General features: G+C 35.4%; 1 protein-coding gene across 2 annotated transcripts in view; it reads left to right on the top strand.

Annotated features, from left to right (window-relative positions):
* Positions 1 to 21230, top strand: part of RAB11FIP2 (RAB11 family interacting protein 2) — a 92683-nt gene that overhangs the window by 59443 nt on the left and 12010 nt on the right. For both annotated transcript variants that reach the window (XM_078151038.1, XM_020988187.2), the window contains one exon: positions 17567 to 17612. In XM_078151038.1, the coding sequence (XP_078007164.1) occupies positions 17567 to 17612 (46 nt within the window). The remainder of the gene's footprint in view (positions 1 to 17566; positions 17613 to 21230) is intronic.

The raw sequence follows: 21230 nt of genomic DNA on the forward strand, positions 1-21230 counted from the left end.
TCTCACTTATCAAGTTACTCTACAATCAACTCTTTTAAACTTTTTTTTATCCCTCCTAAATCTCCCATGGCTCCACCTTCTCCCTACCCTCCTCCCTTAGAACCTTACCTCATATTTTACAGAAAAAATTGAAGCCATCTTCCTCATCCCATGTCTCTCAGTTGCCTTCTGCCACTATTTCCTCCTTCACCTTGGCTCACACAAAGAGGTAGCTTTACCCTTCCACCTGCACAGGTGATCCCATTCCATCCTATATCCTCCAACAGACTGCCCCTCTCTGTCATCCTCACTCTATCAGTGATAGTCAGTTTTTCCCTGTCTATTGGCTCCTTCCCTTCTGTGTGCAAACATGTCCATGTTTCCCCATCCTCAAAAAACCTTGACTTAATCCTTCTATCCCCACTATCATCCTATATCTCTCCTGCTTTTGTGACCAAACTCCTTGAAAAGACTATCTATAATTGGTGTCTCCTCTTTCTTATTTTCTTCTTAACCCCTTACAGTCTAGCTTCTGACCTCATCATTTCACCAGAATTGCTCTCTCCAAAGTTATCAGTGATTTTTTAGTGGCCTTTTTTTAATCCCCATTCTTCTAGACCTCTCTGCAGCCTTTGACACTATTGATCACACTTTTCCTTGATATTTTCATCTTTCTAGGTTTTTTGCAATACCAGTCTTTCCTGGTTTTTCTCCTGCCTATCAGACCACACCTTAGTCTCCTTTGCTGAATCCTCATCCAGGATACAACCAACTGTGGGTGTCCTGTAGGGCTGTATCCTGTTCCCTCTTCTCTTATTTTATGCCACTCAATTTGATGATTTCATCAACTCTCATAGTTTTAATTATCATCTCTGTACTGATGATTCTCAGATATCCCTATCTTGCCCTCACCTCTCTGTGCTGACCTCTAATCTCATATCTCCAACTGCCTTTTAGAATTGAATGTCCAGTAGACATCTTAAACTCAACCTATCTAAAGCTGAACTCATTGTCTTTCCCCCTAAGCCTCCCTCCACGACTTACCCAATTACTCTCTAGGCTGTAGGGCTGGGGAACCTGCGACCTTGAGGGCACATGTGGTCTTCTAGGTCCTTGGGTGTGGCCTTTTGACTGAGTCCAAGTTTTACAGAACAAATCCTTTTATTAAGGGGGATTTGTTCTATGAAGTTTGGATTCAATCGAAGGACCACACTTAAGGACCTAAGGGGCCACATGTGGTCTCAAGGCCGCTGGTTCCCCACCCCTGCTGGACCTTAGAGAATGGATTAGATTTGGAGAAGAGGAAAGGAGAGCACAAAGGCAGTTCTCTTCTAATCAAGAGAACCAAAATGAGAAAATGTGCTTGGGAATGGTAAAGATAAGGTTGGATAGGTAATATAGTAGCTCAGATTACTAAGAGTTTAGAATGCTAAAAGTTTAGAACTGTTATTTACAGAGGAATGTTTTAGTCTATATATATGTTAACTTTATACATCTTTGTTTAAAAAAATTGCTTATCAGAAATTTGATCCAAAGATTTTTTTTTACCCATTTATCTTAGGTGCCTTAATTTTCTCCATAGAGAAGCTTTTCAATTTTAGATAGCCAAAATTATCAGTTTTATCTTTTGTAATTGCCACTATTCTTTGTTTAGTTAAACATACCCCCTCCAGTTATTTGTGTAAAAGAAATTTACAGTACACTTTTCATGTATATCTGTATGCCACAAGACTCATTCTTTCTAAAACGTCAGTGAAGTTACCTATAGAAAAAAATGTCAAAAGTAATATTCTGTTGTAGGTTATTTTCTGTGGCAAATAATTTCCATTAAGTCTGTTAGAATAAAAAAAGAACCACTCTATATGTGTATTAATGGGAGGTGCATGTGATAATACACAAAGCAATAAATTCACTGCTAACAGAAATTTCATAGGTCTGGAATTCTGCATCATGATGAACTAATTCTTTGGCTCAGTACTGTTTAAACTAGTAAACTTTTCAGATCATTTGGGATTATACCTGATAGATTTTCTTAGTATATAATATGATTAAACTGCATACATTTTTTCATAGTAAATGGAAAAATATTGATTATCTCAAAGCTATGTAATTTTGAAGAAACAGTTCTTACTTTCACAGATTTCTTTAATTTGTTTCATTTTATGGTTTGTATCAGTATTCATTGCTGGAGAAGATTAAAAAGGTCTACAATTGTGAATCTGTTGACCATTATCTTCACTGTTACTGACCACAAGTTTTAATTGCCTTGCTTGTGAGATCTTATAAAGCAGCCTATATGGCTGGCTTTTTTTTCCCTTTGAGAATATTAATGAGTAATTACTGTTTTTCCCTAAAGGCTTTTATATATTGCATTATATTTTGTCATCCTTTTGGGTTCATTGTACACTCACAAACCCAAGGGAGATGAGCACAGTGTTTTAGTCTGTAACACCATTAATTTGTCAAGTCTTCTCTTAAAAAAAGAAAAGAACCAAAGAGATTATATCTCTAAAATTCTCTAAAGTTAATAATATACTGACATCCTCTAATTGGTATTTACTTATATGTGTGTGTATTTGCTCTAGAGCCTTTAATTCATTGTTTAACTTTTACAAAAGTTAAAATAATGAAATTTCAAAATGTAAATGTATTTTGCATGGCTGTGGGACAGAAATGTACTCTGACCCCTTCTTGAAGCACGTGCACTTATTGATAATAAAGCAACTTTTGGTTCTCAGTAATGAGGCTTATTTTGAAGATAATTGGGCATATACCAAGAAGAAACCATGTATACCATAGGCTATAAAAGGAATTAAGGAGAAAAATTTCTCTCTCTTAGAATTCTTCCATCCCTTTCTCTCCCTTGGACTTAAAGCAAGAGTCAGGGAGGGGGATTTTTCTTTCTCTTGTCCCCTCCACTTCCCTCCAAATAGTGGTCACAGGCACATAGTATGAGAACATTTGATTGCTTAGGCAAGCCTGAGCCCTTGGTTATTTACTGCCCAGGTATGTTTTCTACCTAAAATACAAGCCACTGTCCAGTGATGCTAAGAATTAGATGTTTCCAGCCTTGGCAGTAACCTTATGAGTTCAAGAGGTTAAGGGCTTCTAAGTCAGTTGCTAGCTGCCTGGGGCTAGAAGATTATTGATACAGTACAGCTTCTTAGAAAAATATTCCTACTAAGAAGATGTTTAAGGTTAGACTTTGAGAGTCCAAGCTATTCCCTGACCAGCCAGGAGATGTGGACCTTGTGATTTCCTCAAACAGTACAGGTTCTCTGTGAACATGAAATACCCTATTTCATCATTTTCACAAAGTTGTTTTTAATTTTTTGGACAATGTAATGTGTATTTTGGAACAAATATGAGATTTTGAAATAAGCATTATACCAGTACTAACTGCACCATAACATTTTTTCCCAACTAGTTATTCTCCTTCATACTTGAAGTGGACCAAAATCATATCGCTATGTTGAGGTCAGTGTACAGTGTGTTTGACTATGGCTGATCAGACTAGTATGAGCTGAGAAGGTTCTACCACAGGTCAGGCACAAATAGTCTATGTGAATATTTGGAATGGAGAAATCTCTAAATTTCTGTATCTCATGTTTCTTTTAAACTGTTGCACTTAGCTTTGCTTATAGGGCACAGTGCCTTCTTTGATGTGGGCACATCATGTTGGGAGGTCCTGAGCCAGTGTCTCTCATATCTCATAATGGATTTCAGAGTTCTTCAGAGAGACCTTGAGAGTGTCCTTGTATTACTTCTTCTAGTTTCTGTGTGAGTACTTGCCTTGTATGAGTTCTCCATAAAATAGTTTTTTTTTAGGCAAATGTATGTTTGGCATTTGAACAACATTGGCAGTCCATCAGACTTGCATTATCTGCAGTAGAGTTTGAATGATTAGCAGTTCAGCTTGAGAAAGGACCACAATGTTTGGTTACCTCAACTTGCCTGGTGATCTTCATCTTTCTAAGAAAATTTAAATGAAAGCAGTTCAGTTTCCTGGCAGGGCTCTGGTGGACTGTCCAGTTTTCTTTCTTTCTTTTTTTTAATTATTAATTTATTTTTAGTTTTCAACAGTCACTTCTATAAGCTTTTGAGTTTTAAATTTTTCTCTCCCTTCCTCCCCTAGACACGGCATGCAATCAGATATAGGCTCTACATATACATTCCTATTGAATGTGTTTTCACATTAGTCATGTTGTGAGGAAGAATTAGAACTAATAGGAGGAACCACAAGAAAGAGGAAACAAAACAAAATAGAAGGAAAAAAAGCACAAACAGTATGCTGCAATCTGCATTCAAACTCCATAGTTCTTTCTCTGGATGTGGATAGCATTTTCCATCATGAGACTTTTGGAGATATCTTAGGTCCTTGCATTGCTGAGAAGAACTAAGTCTGTCAAAGTTAGTCATCGTACAATGTGGCTGTTACTGTATGCAACATTCTCCTGGTTCTGCTCACTTCACTCAGCATCAGTCCATACAAGTCTTTCCAGGTTTTTCTGAAGTCTGCTTGCTTATCATTTCTTATAGCACAATAGTATTCCATTACATTCATATACCACAACTTGTTCAGCCCATTGATGGGCATCCTCTCAACTTCCAGTTCTTTGCCACCACAAAAAGAACTGCTCTAAATACTTTTGTACATATGGGTCGTTTTCCCAGTTTGTTTGATCTCTTTGGGATACAGTCCTAGAAATGGTATTTCTGGGTCAAAGGGTACATACATTTTTATAGCCCTTTGAGCATAGTTCCAAATTTCTCTCCGAAATGGTTGGGTCATTTCACAACTCCACCAACAATGCGTTAGTGTTCCAGTTTTCCCACGTCTTCTCCAGCATCTTTCGTTTTTCTGTTTTGTCATGTTGGCCAATCTGATAGGTGTGATGTGGTACCTCAGAGTTGTTTTGATTTGCATTTCCCTAATCAATAGTGATTTAGAGCATTTTTTCATATGACTATAGATAGCTTTAGTTTCTTCATCTGAAACTGCCTGTTCATATCCTTTGACCATTTGTCAATTATATAATAATGAACAAATCCTTCAAGCTTTCTGAACCTTAAATTCTTTATCTTAAAGTGAAGAATGATCATACTTGTTCTAATTACCATCGATCTCAAGAAAGTCTTTTTTGTTGTTGTTTTTCAGTCCCCCATCAGACTCTTCATGACCCCATATACTTGTCTATGGGGATTTCTTGGCAAAGATACTAAGTGGTTTGCCATTTCCTTCTCCAGCGTTTCCCCATTTTACAGATGAGGAACTGAGGCAAATAGGGGTAAAGTGACTTGTCCAGGGTCCCACAGCTAGTGAGTGTCTGAGACTGGATTTGAACTCAGAGTGTGAGTCTAGGCCCAGTGTTCTATCCATGCTTGCAAAGTCTTTTACAAACCATAAAGTTTTATGTGACTTATTGTTTATCATGCATCTAATCAATCATAGCCTGTTTCTCAAAAGAAAAAAAAATCACATCAAGTTGAGATTAGAAAAGGTTTAATCTTTGAGACTTTAAGAAGACTACTTTAGGATAAAGTACTGTTATAAGCAATGCACAGGAGCTGGAAAGCTCAAATCATGTTTGGGGAATGACAAGTAATCCAATTTAACCGGAACATATGATTCATTAGAGGACGTTGAAAATCTAGGTTGGAGCCTGTAATGGGTTGAGCCTAATCCAGATGGGTACTGGAATAAAGCAAGACACTTGTAGGTCATTTAACATTTGTCAGAAGGAGATTTATGTAGCCATAGTATAGAAAGGATATTCAGTAAGCTCATAGCACTTGGCTTTGGTAGAGGTGATCCCCCTTGACTGCTCAGTAAGAGGGCTGTGTGTGTGTATGTGTGTTAGCCTGGGAATATACCACCACATCTGAAGAGCCCCACCTTTGTTGGGGCAGCTAAGTGGCACAGTGGACAGAGTGCTGGGCCTAGAGTCAGAAAGATCTGAGTTCAAATCTAACTTCAGACACTTACCAGCTGTGTAACTTTGGGCATGTAACCTCTGTCTACCTAAGTTTCCTCAACTATATGGAGACAGTGATACCTCCCAGGCAGGGTTGTGAAGATCAAATGAGAGAATTTGTATAAAGTGTTTAGCATAGTGCCTGGCACGTAGGTAGGCACTGTATAAATGGTGCTATCTTCACTGTCATCATCATCATCATCATCATCATCATTGCCCTTTTATGGCCTAAGGTGACCAGGTAGCCGTGCTGATATGGCTACCAGGAAGTAGAGTTAACACTTGAGCTTTATCACCTAGAGCAAATTTAATCTTGAGGAGGGGAAAAAAAAAATCAACCTAATCTGGTTAGAGCCAGATAGGTGGTGAAGGGGATAGAACTCGGGGTCTGGAGTCAGGAAGACCTGAGTTTAAATTTGGCCTCATATACTAGCTGTGTGAACCTGAGTAAATCACTTAACTGCTGACTGCCTCGGTTTCCTCAACTGTAAAATGAGGATCATAGTAGTACCTACCTTCCAGGTTTGTTGTGAGGATCAAATATAAAGTGCTTTACAGTGATTGGCACATAGTATACACTATATCAATACTAGTTATTGTTATTATTATCGTCGTCTTATATGGCAGTAGTATAGAAAGTGCTGGTAGATATTGATCCTATAATTTAGACAGTCTTAAATGATAGGATGAGGAGTTTATCCAGGGAGCAGTTTGACAATTTGTAAGCAGGGAATGATGTGATCTTATCAGTGCTTTAAAAAGAATTTGGATGTAGGCTTGCTGTAGTAGAAAGAGTACTGGCTCTAGAGTCAGAGGATCTGGGTTCAATTCATACGTCTGCGGATTATTATCCTAGTGACCTCTATTTATTTATTGTTATTTTAGTGAATCTCAGTTTCCGCGTGTGAAAAGAGCAGGGTGATGGCCTGTGAAGCCCTATTATGCTCTAAATATATGATACTGTATTCCTGAAACTAATCTGGCAGTGATAAGCAAGATGGATTATAGCAAAGTGCCAAACAAGGAGCTAGAGTAGTAGCAGAAATTAGAAGAGAAAGTAGAAAATAGAAAATAATCCACAGGACTGGATTATTTATTGAATCTAGGAGGCAACACCAGAAGTTAAGTCAAAAGATAACAAGTTTTAGGCCTATATGACAGGGAAGAATAGTGGTCCCACTGACAGAAATACACAGATTGAGGAAAAGAACTGATCTTGGCGGGGCAGAGATTAATTTCACTTTAAGCAGGTTGAGTTTGAGTTACTGGTAGGATGTGCAGTTGGAAATGTGTTACAGATAATTGCAAAAAGGAACCAGAGCTTGGAAGAGAGTGGTCAGGGCTGAAAACAGAGATTTGAAGGTCATTTGCATAAAGAACATAATTGAAACAATAGGAATGAATAAGATATGAGATTTCACAGCAAGAGAATAATGAGAAGAAAATGGGAATAGAGACAGAATCTTCTGTGGGAAGATCTTTGATTTAGAATCAAAGGACCTGGGATCAAAACCCAGGTCTTGTACTTGGTAGCTTTCAGGCTTTGGGGAAGATCACATCATGTTTCTGGACCTCAACTTCCTCATCTGTAAAATGAGGTGATCAGACTAAATTAAGGGTCCTTAACCTTTTTGTTGTATCTTGAACTCCCTTGCCAATCTGGTGAAGCCTATTTAGAACTCATCTCACAATGGTTTTTTCTTTTTTTCCAAATTTATTTAATTATTTTTTGTTTTCAACATTCACTTCCACAATATTTTGAGTTCCAAATTTTCTCCCCATCTCATCCCTCCCATCACCCCAAAATGGCATGCATTTTGAATACCCCTTCCCCTAATCTGCCCTCCCTTCTGTCTCTGCCCCCAACCCCCTTCTCCTATCTCCTTCCCCTTCAATTTCCCTGTAGGGCAAGATAGATTTCTATACCCCATTGCCTGTATATCTTATTTCCCAGTTGCATGTGAGAATAGTTTTTTTAGACATTTGTTTTTAAAACTTTGGATTCCAGATTTTCTCCCTTTCTCCTTCCCCACCTACTCTAATTGAGAAGGCAAGTAATTCAATACAGGTTATTCATGTGTAATCATGCAAAACACTTCCGTAGTAGTCATGCTTTGGAAAACTGACTATGTTTCCCTTCATCCTGTCCCACCCCCCATTTATTCTATTTACTCTTTTGACCCTGTCCCTCCTCAGAAATGTTTGCTTCTGATTACCCCCTTCCCCAGTCTGCCCTCCCCTCTATCATCCCCCTGCTGTCTTGTTCCCCCCCCCCCCCCCCGCATTCTCCTGTAGGGTAAGATAGATTTCCACACCCAATTGAGTGTGTATGTTATTTCCTCCTTAAGCCAAATCCAGTGGGAATAAGATTCACTCATTCCCTCTCACCTACCCCCTTTCCCCTCCACTGCCTTTTCTTGTCTGTTTTATATGAGATAATTTACCCCTATTCTACTTCTCCCTTTCTCGTTCTGCCAGTATAATTCTCTCACCCCATAATTTTATTCTCCAGATATCACCCATTCATTTTCAAATCACCTCGTGCCCTCTATCTATCTGTCTGTCTGTCTTCTCTCTCTCTCTCTCTCTCTCTCTCTCTCTCTCTCTCTCATACATATAATTTTTTTTCTCCAACTACCCTAATATTGACAAAGGTCTCATGAGTTACAAATATCATCTTTTCATGCAGGAATGTAAACAGCTCAACCTTAATAAGTCCCTTATGATTTTTCTTTCCTGTTTACCTCTTTATGTTTCTCTTGAGTCTTGTATTTGAAAGTCAGATTTTCTGTTCAGCTCTGGTCTTTTCATCAAGAATGCTTGAAAGTCCTCTATTTCACTGAATGTCCATTTTTACCCCTGAAGGATTATACTCAATTTTGCTGGGTAGGTGATTCTTGGTTGTAATCCTATGTCCTTTGCCCTCAGGAATATTATATTCCAAGCTCTGTGGTCCCTTAATGTAGAAGCTGCTAAATCTTTTGTTCTCCTGATTGTGTTCCTACAGTACTTGAATTGTTTCTTTCTGGCTGCTTCAGTATTTTCTCCTTTACCTGGGAACTCTGGAATTTTGCTACAATATTCCTAGGAGTTTTCCTTTGGGAATCTCTTTTCAGGAGGTGATCGGTGGAGTCTTTCAATTTCTATTTTGTCCTCTGGTTCTAAAATATCAGGGCAGTTTTCCTTGATAATTTCTTGAAAGATGATGTCTAGGCTCTTTTTTTGATCATGGCTTTCAGATAATCCAATACTTTTTTTTTTTAGGCAGTTGGGGTTAAGTGACTTGCCCAGGGTCACACAGCTAGTAAGTGTTAAGTGTTGGTCTGAGGCTGGATTTGAACTCAGGTCCTCTGACTCCAAGCCCGGTGCTCTATCCATTGTGCCACCTAGCTGTCCCTAGTCCAGTGGTTTTTAAATTATCTCTCCTGGATCTATTTTCCAGGTCAGTTGTTTTTCCAATGAGGTATTTCACATTGTTTTCTGCTTTTTCATTCTTATTGAATTTGTTTTACAGTATCTTGATTTCTCATAAAGTCACTAGCTTCTAATTGCTCCCTAATTTTTAAGAAAGCATTTTCTTCAGTAAGCTTTTGGACTTCCTTTTCCATTTGGCCAATTTTGCTCTTTAAGGCATTCTTCTCCTCATTGGCTTTTTGGACTTCTTTTGCCATTTGGGTTAGGCTATTTTTTAAGGTGTTACTTTCTTCAGTATTTTTTTGGGTCTCCTTTAGCAAGCTGTTGACTTGTTTTTCATGATTTTCTTGCATCACTCTCAGTTTTTCCTCTCCTTCTCTTACTTGCTTCTCAAAATCCTTTTTGAGCTCCTCCATGGCCTGGGACCAATTTATATTTTTCTTGGAGGCTTTGGATGTAGGAGCTTTGACTTTGTTGTCTTCTTCTGGTTGTATATTTTGATCTTCTCTGTCACCAAAGTAAGATTCTGTGGTCTTACTCTTTTTGCACTGCTTGCTCATGATCCCAGATAATTATTTGAGTTATAAACTCTTTTTTAAGGCAGGGGTCTGTTTCCAGTGTGGAGAATGTGCTGTCCCAAGCTTTGGGAGTTTTGTGCAGCTGTTTTCAGAGATACTTCTAGGGACCTGTAAATTTTCGGTTCTTCCATGGTGCTATGATCAAGGGTGTTTACTCCTTTCCTGGCCTGTGCTGTGGTCCATGAATGACCACAAGCACTCTTTTCTGTCTTGGAACTGTGAGGAGGATTCTTTCTTTCTACAGCCACTACAAGCTCTACCATGCCAGCCCTCTTCCTCACCCCAGTTATTAGCAGCTGTTTCTGTGATTTGTTCTTTAACTTACTTATTTAGGATTAAGTTTCCATATAGGAGATTGGTCACAAGACTGGAAAGATGGAACAGTAGACTTTTTCCAGTCCCCATGAACTCTCCAAAAAAAAAAAATCAAGAAGAATTATATTCCAGAGGGAGTGGGGAAAGTGGGAAAGGAATAAGCATGTATGTAGTGCCTACTGTATTCCAGGTGTTGTGCTAATTACTTTTTTTTTTGTTTGTGGGTTTTTTTATGGGTTTTTTTGGTTTTCTTTTTTTGGTGAGGCAATTGGGGTTAAGTGACTTGCCCAGAGTCACACAGCTGGTAAGTGTTATGTGTCTGAGGTTGGATTGGAACTCACCTAGCTGCCCCACTTTTTTTTTAATGAACATGTATCTCATTTGATCTTCATAACTGTGTGAGGTGGCTGTTAGTATTATTCCCATTTTATATTGAGGAAACTGAGGTTACATGACTTGTCCAATGTTATACATACAGCCAATAAGTGTTTGAATCCAGATTTGTACTTTGGCCCTCCTGACTCCAGGCCCAGCTGGCTGGCCAATACCACTGCCTACCTTAGGTAAAGCAATTATAGCTTTTTGTGCAGGCAGAAACCAAGAAGCCCACAAAGTTAATAGCTTTATTATTTAGCACTGAAAAATGCTAATTCCTAATTTGCTCCTAAATTGCTCAGTACCCTCTTCACCCAGTCTCCTTGCTGTGGAGGGTATGTATTATATAACCTACTAGCTTCTCTTCCCAGATCCACTTAGCAGTGGTCCTGTTACTGCTGAAGTCTATCCTGTATCCCCTTTCCCTTCCTTCACCCCAGCATTCTTTTACAATAAGTAGTAAACCACAGCTCTTCCAGTTACTTACAGAACAAGGGGAGGTATAGTGGGTGTTACCATGTTCTGCCTGGGGAAGCTGCTCTCAGAGAACGAAAGAACTGAGGTAACTGGAATACGGCACCCATGTGTAGATTGTACCATGCCTGAAAGAAGATAGACTGGCATTTAGCTTGGGTCAGTATTGTCCTCTCAGAAGTTACTAGGGGAGGGACTGTGTCTGATGATAAATGAATTCCCCAAAGTGGGTGAGGGTTGAGACATCTTTGAGGTCCAGCTCTGCAAATGGGAGTCAGAAAGTAAGTCAAAGGAGGAATATAAGGGAAAAGCATCAAACTGCCAAAGTCCTCAAAAGGAAGAAAACTTAGATAAATCAACAAGTAAGATAATAAAATCAGAAAGCTGGTACCGAAACATCTAAAAGATTGCAGACATCTCTAAATATAGTAAGCCAAAGGAAATTGAATCAACACATGATTAAACATAGAATTGTATTTCTAAGAAAGCATGAAAGTGCACCAGAATATTCCAGAATGGTTCCAGAGTCAAAGCAGAAACTTGAGAGAAGAATTTAGATGAGATCAGAATGGCAGAACTTAGACATGCACAGAAGAGGTGAATATCGGAATAGAAAATTTAAGTCCCTTCAAAGAACAAAAGAAGAAACAACAGACTGAGGATACAGATATGCTATAGTGAATGGCAATCTAGAAAAAGAAAAGCAGTAAGTGAAAGAATGCATATTCTTTAGGCAAGCACAATACATTTACCTTGAAGAGAGGATGGGTAGAGATCATAGGCATCTGAGAAGAGCATAACAGGTAAAAAAAACCCCTGAATATCAGAATGCAAGAAATAATATAGGAAAACTGTCCAGACCCTCTCCATACCTGGGAGGAGGGGAAGAGCAACAATGAAAGACTCCATAGACTGCCAGTTGGGAAAACAGTAGCAACAAAACTATGCTTGACTCCCCAGACAGATAGTGGTTAATATACCAGGGACACACAGCAAATTCTGCAAGTTAAAAGAAGAAAGACTTTGAAATATAAAGGAAAAGAATTTAAAATAGTAGAAAACTATTCCGCATCCACCAGAAACTGCAGAAAGGAATGGAACATATTCTGAAAATCAGAAAAAGTTTTCAGTCTCCATTGAAGTTTTTCTTTTGCGTGGGTCCCCTGTGTTGATTGTGTTTTCATTTTATTTTGGTGTAGTAAGTAGAAAGACAGATTCCGAGTCAGGAAAACCTAGCTTCAAGTCTCATCTCTGGCACAAGCTGGGTAACACTTAGCAAGTTATTTAATCCCTCAGTTCCCCAGAATTATAAGTTCTACAGAAAAGCCAGATCTGCATTGGTAGAGGAAGTTCCTTACTTGTAGCTCTGTACCCTAATGAAATCACAAGTGTCATTTTAAAAATAGTCTGTAAAAGATGTGATTTGGTGTTTCTGCTTTGCTTTGTTATGTTATTCTGTGCCTTATTACATTGCCTCTTTTTGTAAAAGGTATTGTGTGATGCTGAGAAATATGTGTAGTCTTCAAAAAATCTTTCGGCCCTGAGTTCTCCCAGTTTGTTCAGTTCTGTGTTTTTCTTTGTATCATTAGATTTGTCCAGCTTTGAGAAAGGAGTTACCTACTATTATTGTATATTGGCTATTCTTTTTAAAACAATATTTTATTTTTTCTTCATTACATGTAAAAACAATTTAGCATTTGACATTTTTTTTTAAGGTTTTGAGTTACAAATTCTATTCCTTCCTTCCTCCCCTCCCCCCTCCTTGAGACAATAAGAAATCTGATATAGGTTATACATGTGCAATCAGGTAAAACATTTCCATATTAGTCATATTTTCAACCAGCATAATTGTTATTCTGGCAAAACCACAGTTCTTTAGAGAGCCCCAACTCTTCATGGTAAATAAGTGGACACATTCCATGAGATGTAAGTTAAAGGTGATAATTTTCTTCTGATTACACATTTTTCATGTTTTATTTGGGAATGGACAAATAACTGATGGGAAAGAATACAATTTTGATTCAGGGAAATGTTTCAGATGAGAAATTTTAATAGATAACATTAACTAATAGCATTAATTAGGTTGAGCTACTTTGTTAATTGCAACTATTGCTTTATTAATGGCAACAGTATTGTGCTTCATAGGTATATGATCTAGATTATGATAAAATGTGTAATCTTAAAAAGTACTTTATTCTAGAAGAACACTAAATGCTATGTATTTAGTGAAAGATCAATAATCCTTAAAAAGGTAATATACCCAGTAAACATTTTTTGCTTTAATTGTGTATTATATCAGGGAATTTCTAGAAACCAATTCAATGTTATTTTATTCTTATATATTTTTATTTTGTAAAAGAACAAGTTATTTGCTCTTTCTTTTAAAAACTCCACCCCCTGTTTAGCTCTTATATAAAGAATCTGTAGGAAATCTTGAATAATAATAGTAATGTTTTGGTTGTTATTACCGTGATTATCTTTGACACTTCATAAAGACTATGATTCATCTGGCCTACTCACATAAAGCTATTTTTCTATATTCATAAAAAGTGGATAAACAATGCTAATTTAAGGACTCCTTATTTTAAAAAATTCCTGAGGCAATTTATACATTCAGAATTTTAAATGTCCAATAATTATTTCAGCAGAAATTATGAAAATTTTTAGTCATAATATTTCAAACATCTTAGCTTGCTATAGAATGTTTTATTAATTTAAACTTTTTTTGCGAGAATCTTTTAGTATTTCAGAATTTAAATTTATTCTAAAATTCAGTGCAGACGACATTTGTATATTTTAGTACCTCACAATTTATTGTGTATACTTTTAAAAACATCGTTCTTTTAACCTGTCAGCAACTCAGTTGAGCAGTCAAATCGTATTATTCAGTATCTTGTCTGACATGAGGACAGCATGCTGAAGAGAAAGATATCACAAATTGGTGCCACACTTCGATAAATAAAGACATTTTATTTTTCACCAAGCTAATTCAATCCAGTTCAGTTAACTCATTTTTTCCCCCTTAAGGACAGATCAAAAAAGGCAATCTATGAATGACTGAGTTCATCATGTGTTTGACACATCAGTGTGAGAATAAAAAGCAGACTATGAGGGAGGGTTCCTGTCTTTACACTTTAGACAATACCCGATAAAAAAAGGCCTCTCACACAGATCTCCTTTATGTAGTAAGAAGGGCAGAATGTCTTAGATCACTGTTAAAAACAGATATAAGGGAAATTAACTGGGACTTGATTCACTAGATACCTTTTCCCTTTCAGTTGTTACCTTATTGTAATATAATCATCCTAAAGTATTCTCATGTTTTTCAGGGGGTTGTTGGCTTTCATGTGAGTTACAAAATCCATAGGCTTAGATAGACTGGGCTCCCAATTTTTCATCAATTTAAGTTATTTTGGCTTTAAATATTTTATATTCACTTATATATTATTTGTATTTTTTCTTAATATCAAAGGAGCAAATTTAAAAAAAAAAGATTTGCATATCAGTAACTGCTATAAGGCCAAGTAGAATTAAAGACGTGAGAGCACATCCAATTTCCATTAAAAATGTTTAGTTCTTATGAAATTATTAAAACCAGATTTTTTGGGGTCACTTTTGTTTTTACGTCATCTATATCTTGCACTGAAACTTTACCTCCCGACCATTCCCAAGAGGTATCCTTTATAGTACTGAATATTCTTAAAAAGAGGAAGACACCTCCCCCCTCAATCAGTAAAACCAGCTAATACATTGGGGGGGGGCAACTAGGTGGTGCAGTGGATAGAGCTGTGGCCTTGGAATCAGGAAGACCTGATTTCAAATGTGACCTCAGACACTAGCTGTGTGACCCTGGGTAAGTCACTTAACCATGATTGCCTCACCAAAAAAACCAAAACAAAATACTGCAACCTGACATCATATGCAGTGTTGCACACTAGTGGAACCCCAACCTTTTTAGAAGAGGTTAGGAAAGATGTCTTCTCATATTTTGTATTTAGACCTAAGCTTCATGCTTGTAATTTCACAATGTTCTGTTTCTAGTGGTTGTTTCCATTTACATGGTAATCATTACAGGTATTGTTTTCATGGCTCTGCTTACTTCACTTTAAATCAGTTAGTGTAAGTTTTTCTGTGCTTCTCTGTATCATAGCCATTTTTTTTTTACAGCATAAAAATGTTTCATTACATTTGTATGCCACAATTTCTTTAGCCATTCCCCCAGTCAGTGATCACCTACTCTGTTTCTAGTTCTTTGATACAAGAAGTGCTGCTTCAGATATTTTGGTATTTATGGAGTCTTTTTTTGTTGTCAGTAGTATCCTTGGAATATGTCTAGCAGTGTAATCTCTGGGTCAAAGGTTATGGATATTTTGGCTACTTTATTTGCTTAATTCCAAATTACTTTGTAGAATGGTTGTACTAAATTATAACTCTTCCAACATTTACTTGTTATTTAACAGCTCCTACAACATAGACTACTTCTGTTTTATATCACTTTTGTCACTTAGCTGGGTATGATGTGAAACCTCAGAATTGTTTTGATTCTCATTTCTGTTATTATTAGTTATTTAGAGCTCTAATGAACTTACAAATGTGATATTGATGCTTTTATCATAATATAAAGCTTGTTATATTATTTGAGGAAGTAAATGTTATACAGTCAAATATGAACAACCCAATTAATATGTGCATGTGTGTGTCCATATATCTCTCTCCCTCCCCATATATAGCCGAACACTAACAGAAGAAAACTAGCCCATGACAGCATAGAGCCAGACTTTGCTTAAGATTTTTATTTTTTTTTGCCTGAAAGGTTGATTTCATATGTTTCTTATTCTCATATCTTTCACCTTTTTTCTAACAATACCAACATCACACTTTTGAGTCCAAGCCTACAGTCAGTGCCTTAAAAAGGCCACAAGTAGCATTATATTTTACATCTGCTTGTTGTGACTCCTTTATGTGGTCCTCTGTTCACTTATTCCATTTTCTCAAAGATATAATACCTCACAACTCTTTACCTTCCATCGCAAATTACATTTTATATGCATTATATATAATTTTCTTATTTGATCCATGTGTTAAATGTTTAATCTTAATCTCTCTATATTTTTATTGCCCATCTTGAATTTTAAGTTGGATGGAAGAGCATATAAGTTATTTGCTTTATACATTAGCTAATACAATGCAACCCAAAAAATAAAGCAGTTCTAAACTCATGGGGTTATAGTATTGCAGTATCTCCTAGCCTAGGCCTGATAGAGATCCCTTAGTATCTATTGGGAGTTAATGCATATTGGGCAAAAAGTACCATCATCTTGATATTGAGGCTAGTAATAACAAATGAAACTTTTAGGAATATGGTGGTTTGTTTGGGGATTATCAGACCTTTACTTTTTGCCATATAAATTTATGGAATGTGCTATATATAATAAGAGATGCTTTTTATTATATGTTTATGTTATATAGAGAAATGCTTTTAAAAAGTAACATAGTTAACATACACATAGACATAGTAACAAAGTTTATGTAGATTTAGTCTTTGATGTCTGCATTCTTTATGTAGATCTTCCAAAAATTAAGAAGTAAAATTAATAAGTCTTGTAGGAATACAGTTATAGCATACCCACAATCCATTTTAATTCAGTAATAGCAAACTTATTAAAAGCACAAGAGATTTCCCCAGGGCTCAATTGTTATGCTTTGTAGAAGGTACAGTAGTTTTAAGTAACCAGTGAAAATAATTGATACCTAAACATTCAATTGCATTTATCTCCTAAATAAATTTTTGGTTATTGTTCACGTCTTAAAGGACAAGCTTTATGGCAAAAGATTATTGATGCATTTAGAAATAATCCTAATTTCTTCTCTTTTATTATTTTTTAGCCTGAATATTTAATTTTAAGGCCAGTATAAAGAAATACTTATGCCAAGAAGTTGTCTACATGACTCAGTATTGAGTCTTAGCAGTAGAATGATACATGGAAGGTTAATTTTGCTGATATGAGACCTATGAATTAGAAGACTTTTGCCTCATCATTTTAATATCTTTGAAGTCCCAAATTTACTTAATTCTTCATAGATTCGTATAAAAATATCCTGAGTTACATGTCTTCTAGTATTGCAAATATGGTATTAATAATATTTAGTGTATAAATTTCATTTTTGTGAAGTACCTCTGTAGTTAATATTATTTTTACATTTGTATTTACTGCTTCAGGAGCAATAGATTTGATTCTTTATTTCTGAGGTATACATAAATATACAATGCTTACCTCCAGATTTTAAATTTTAAGAGATAGTTTATGAATGCTATCATTGCTTTCTTTGACTATTTGTTATAACTTAAAATATTATCACAGAAATTACTTTGATACTGGTTTAAAAGGTATATTTTTGCATTCAATGTAGGCTATACCTACTATTTGACATTTATGTATATTTTTTCTTACTCAGTTTTCATATGAAACCGACAAGCAGTGAAGATCTCAGGAAAACACTGGTGAGTAACAGCATTGCAAACTATTGAAATTTTTCTTTATTACTAGAGTTAAGTTACTAAGGTTACTATAAAATAATATGAGACTACAAAAATGCATTATGTATTACATATAATGGGAAGCAGGATTCATAAGAGCTATGAAATTTTTGGTAAATAGTGTAATTATAGTTGAAGAGTTTTAAATACATATATTTCATTTGTTTTGATATTGGTTTAAAGATAGAGTTAAAGTGAATATTTGTGTGTGTGTGTGTGTGTGTTCAAGAATATGGAAATGACAGGTGCAACAATGTTTTTGTTTATTGTGATATGGATAACTTTGAACCAAGGATAATGCTTGAATAACCTGAGTATTATATATGAAAAGTATTAGTTAATCTGGTGTCTGTCAATCCAAGACTACACCTTCTTGCAAATACATTTGCTTTTTGCCCTGATGGTGAAGATTTTAAGTGTCCTAAGTATTCTATTTCCCTTTGAAGACTTTTGTAATCAGATGTATCCAGTGCCAGAATACTTTTCCCAGTATTGAATATTAACATTTCCTCAATTTGTTTCTTCTGGTTTTACTCCCCTTCTATAGTTGGGGCTACTGTTAGGTTATTGCTTAAAGTTGGATTTTATTTGTAACCAGCTTAGCATATCTTAAAATAAGTGATGAGCTGCTTTAGGAAAATGCGGATAAGTGTGGCCATGGTCTTGGTGTAAAAGTTCTCCCTGAATCTGGGGCTCTAATCCAAGAGGCTTGAAGTTAGTTTGTGCTTAATGTGTATGATGTAGGTGAATAGTAATGATTTTTTAAAAGTAATAAATCACAATTTATATGATATAATATGCTTATAAGAAATGATGGATATATTAGGACTTATACACTACTCAAAATATTTTCTTTTAATTCTCAAACTATTCAGAAAATATTATAGAAAGCAGTATGACTTTGTGCCATTTATGTAAATGAGTTATAAGTTTTAATGTTTCATAAAAACCTAAGTTTCTATATATGATAGACTGATAGGAAATGTCAGAATGTGTGAAGTCAGTCTTTGATCAGATAATAAACTGAATTTTATCAGCCAGTTACTTAATTTTTTGATGTTTTATTTTGTTTGAGATTAACTTAACATGGTAGCTATTGTTTCTAAAGTAACCTTAATTACAATTTCTATGTGCTTGTAAATGTACTTCTCCAACTCATGTAATTCATTACTATAAAAGCATCCTTAGAATTCTTTAAAGAAATAAAACATGAAAATTGTTTTATTTAAAGGATTTAAAGGTGATAAAAGAATTCCTTGATGTGTGATTATTTTTCTTTGGAATACTAACTATCCTTAATGACAGTTAAAGGATTACTAGGTGTTGTTAATTTAATGCAAGATATAATTAAAAGGAGAAAATGCTTCCTCATACTGGTTATTGTTTTTTGAGGAAAAAGTATTTGAAAAATTTTTATGAAGATTATAAGATGTTTGAAGTAATTTACATTAAGTTCTCCAATAATAGCAATCCACCAGGTTATTTTTTTCCCCCTGGACATAGTGTTTTGTAATTAAGTTTGTATGTCTTATATTCTGGTGCCAACACCTGTCTCTGAAAGCGCAGTGTTTAAACAGGAGCAGTAGCCAGTTGAAAGGGCAGTGTGAGCTCTTTAAGGCCTAATTAAGAACTGAAAGGGAGATCAAGGGAGTAGGACAAAAGATGTGAAAGTAGCTGAGATGATATTCCCAGAGCAAAGTTCCTCATTAGAACAATAATGAGATGATCAGAGAATGCCAAGCCTTCATCTTATCTCTCTCTCTCTCCTCTAGTTGCCTTGGATGTCAGTTAGTACCCCACCAATATTTGGTTACCAGGACAACCTTTCTTTAAATCTTTAGCTATTTTGAGTCCTGGTAATTTGCTTTTGTTTAAATTTAAGTATGGAAAAAGATAACACATTTCTTAGTTAAAAATGTAGAAATTTGCACATAAAGGAAAATATAGATTATCTTATGAATGTGTATGTTAATATAAAAAATTCAGAGTGGATAACATTCATAACAGTTCCATTATTCTTTCACCCCATCCTCAACTCCTTAAAATATTTTTACTATCTCTATGTGGGGATTTTATTGGTGGGATGGGGTGGAAAGATGGTTTGCATTGGATTTCAGCATAAGAAAACATCTTAAAAACATGTGTTATATGGCATAAACTAGGAAACAATGTAGAACAATTAGGAATCACACTGAATGCTTGTTTTAGAGTTTTGCCAGATTATATTTTTTCCAATATCGGCTCTTTTCCAAAGATAGTACATAAATTATTTTTAGATGATTAGAAGAATTTTATATTTGATTTCCAATTTAGCTTAATAATACTGTTAATATTATTCTGTTTGTGGATAAATATATTTATGACCCAGTGGATCCCTGCATTTTAATTTTATTCACACGTGAATATTTTTGCATCTTTACAATATAAAATGATCTTTTTTTCAGGTTTAGTACCAGGCAATATAAAAATCTTTTCTAAAAATAGAGTTGCATAGTTTTTTCTAATCTGGAATAAAATCTGGAACTGAGATCCAACTGTGTTTTTAATTACTCTGTATTCTTTTCCAGAATTTAGCTCATAATACATGTGTTCCTAAGATGTTTTCTTACTACAAAACTTCATGCAAGATTTCTTGGGCAAAATACTCACATAGACACAGGAAAGCTCCAGGAAATATACTCAAAAGTTTCTCTAGTGGAAGTGTTAGCTGTCTTTTTGGGGATGGTTTTACTTCCTGGAAGTCTGTCTACACCTTAATATGTATTGGTTTTAAACACTTATCACAGAGTTTTAGAACAATCAGATATTTGGGGAAATTAAATTTCCACATGCTAATAATTTGGTCATGGTTAATTTAAACTTCTGATCATTAAGACAGTCTTGAAATCTATTATTGCTTAATTCTGTTTTCAGCGTCTCAAAAAAGGTGTTAGTTAAAATAAAGCTTTTCTTTATACTATCTTATGATATCAGTGTTTTTGGAATTATTGCAAAAGAATTTTAACAATACATTGTAAATCTGGAGAACTGAGTGTATATATATAATGCATATTTTGATTATTATGAGCAAGATGTTGATGGATGAATATTATAGTTTTGTCAGGATAAGCAAGAATAAAACCAAACTACTTCATAATGTATCTTATATAGTTTCATTTATTTAATTCTCACACCTACTGATTTGTCACAGAATCGTTGAAAGTCCCTGGTAAGGATAAATATTTTAGTGTGACAGTGAACTCTTCAAGGGTTTTATTGCTTTTATAAAACCAAACAAAAAACAACATTACCTAGAATCTTAGACATGGAAGGGGACTTAGATATCATCAAGAACAACTTCGTTTAACATACAAAGAAACAGAGGTCCTGAGAGTTCAATATTTCAGTTTCCATTATTATGACAAAAATGATCCGTTTGAGGTTCAGAATTTCAAATCCTATTTCAGGACAGGTCCTTTGGTCCAATATTATATGCTATCCGACTATAAAAATTGCTTGGAACAAGCTATGTCATCTTGCTTTCAAATTGTGTTTGCTTCATTTTTTTCCTTATTAAAATTAGATCTCCAAGAGAAAAAAAAA

This window comes from Phascolarctos cinereus, unplaced genomic scaffold (assembly GCF_003287225.1).
Source record: "Phascolarctos cinereus isolate Bilbo 61053 unplaced genomic scaffold, phaCin_HiC Scaffold_3;HRSCAF=262, whole genome shotgun sequence".
NCBI classification, from domain to species: domain Eukaryota; kingdom Metazoa; phylum Chordata; class Mammalia; order Diprotodontia; family Phascolarctidae; genus Phascolarctos; species Phascolarctos cinereus.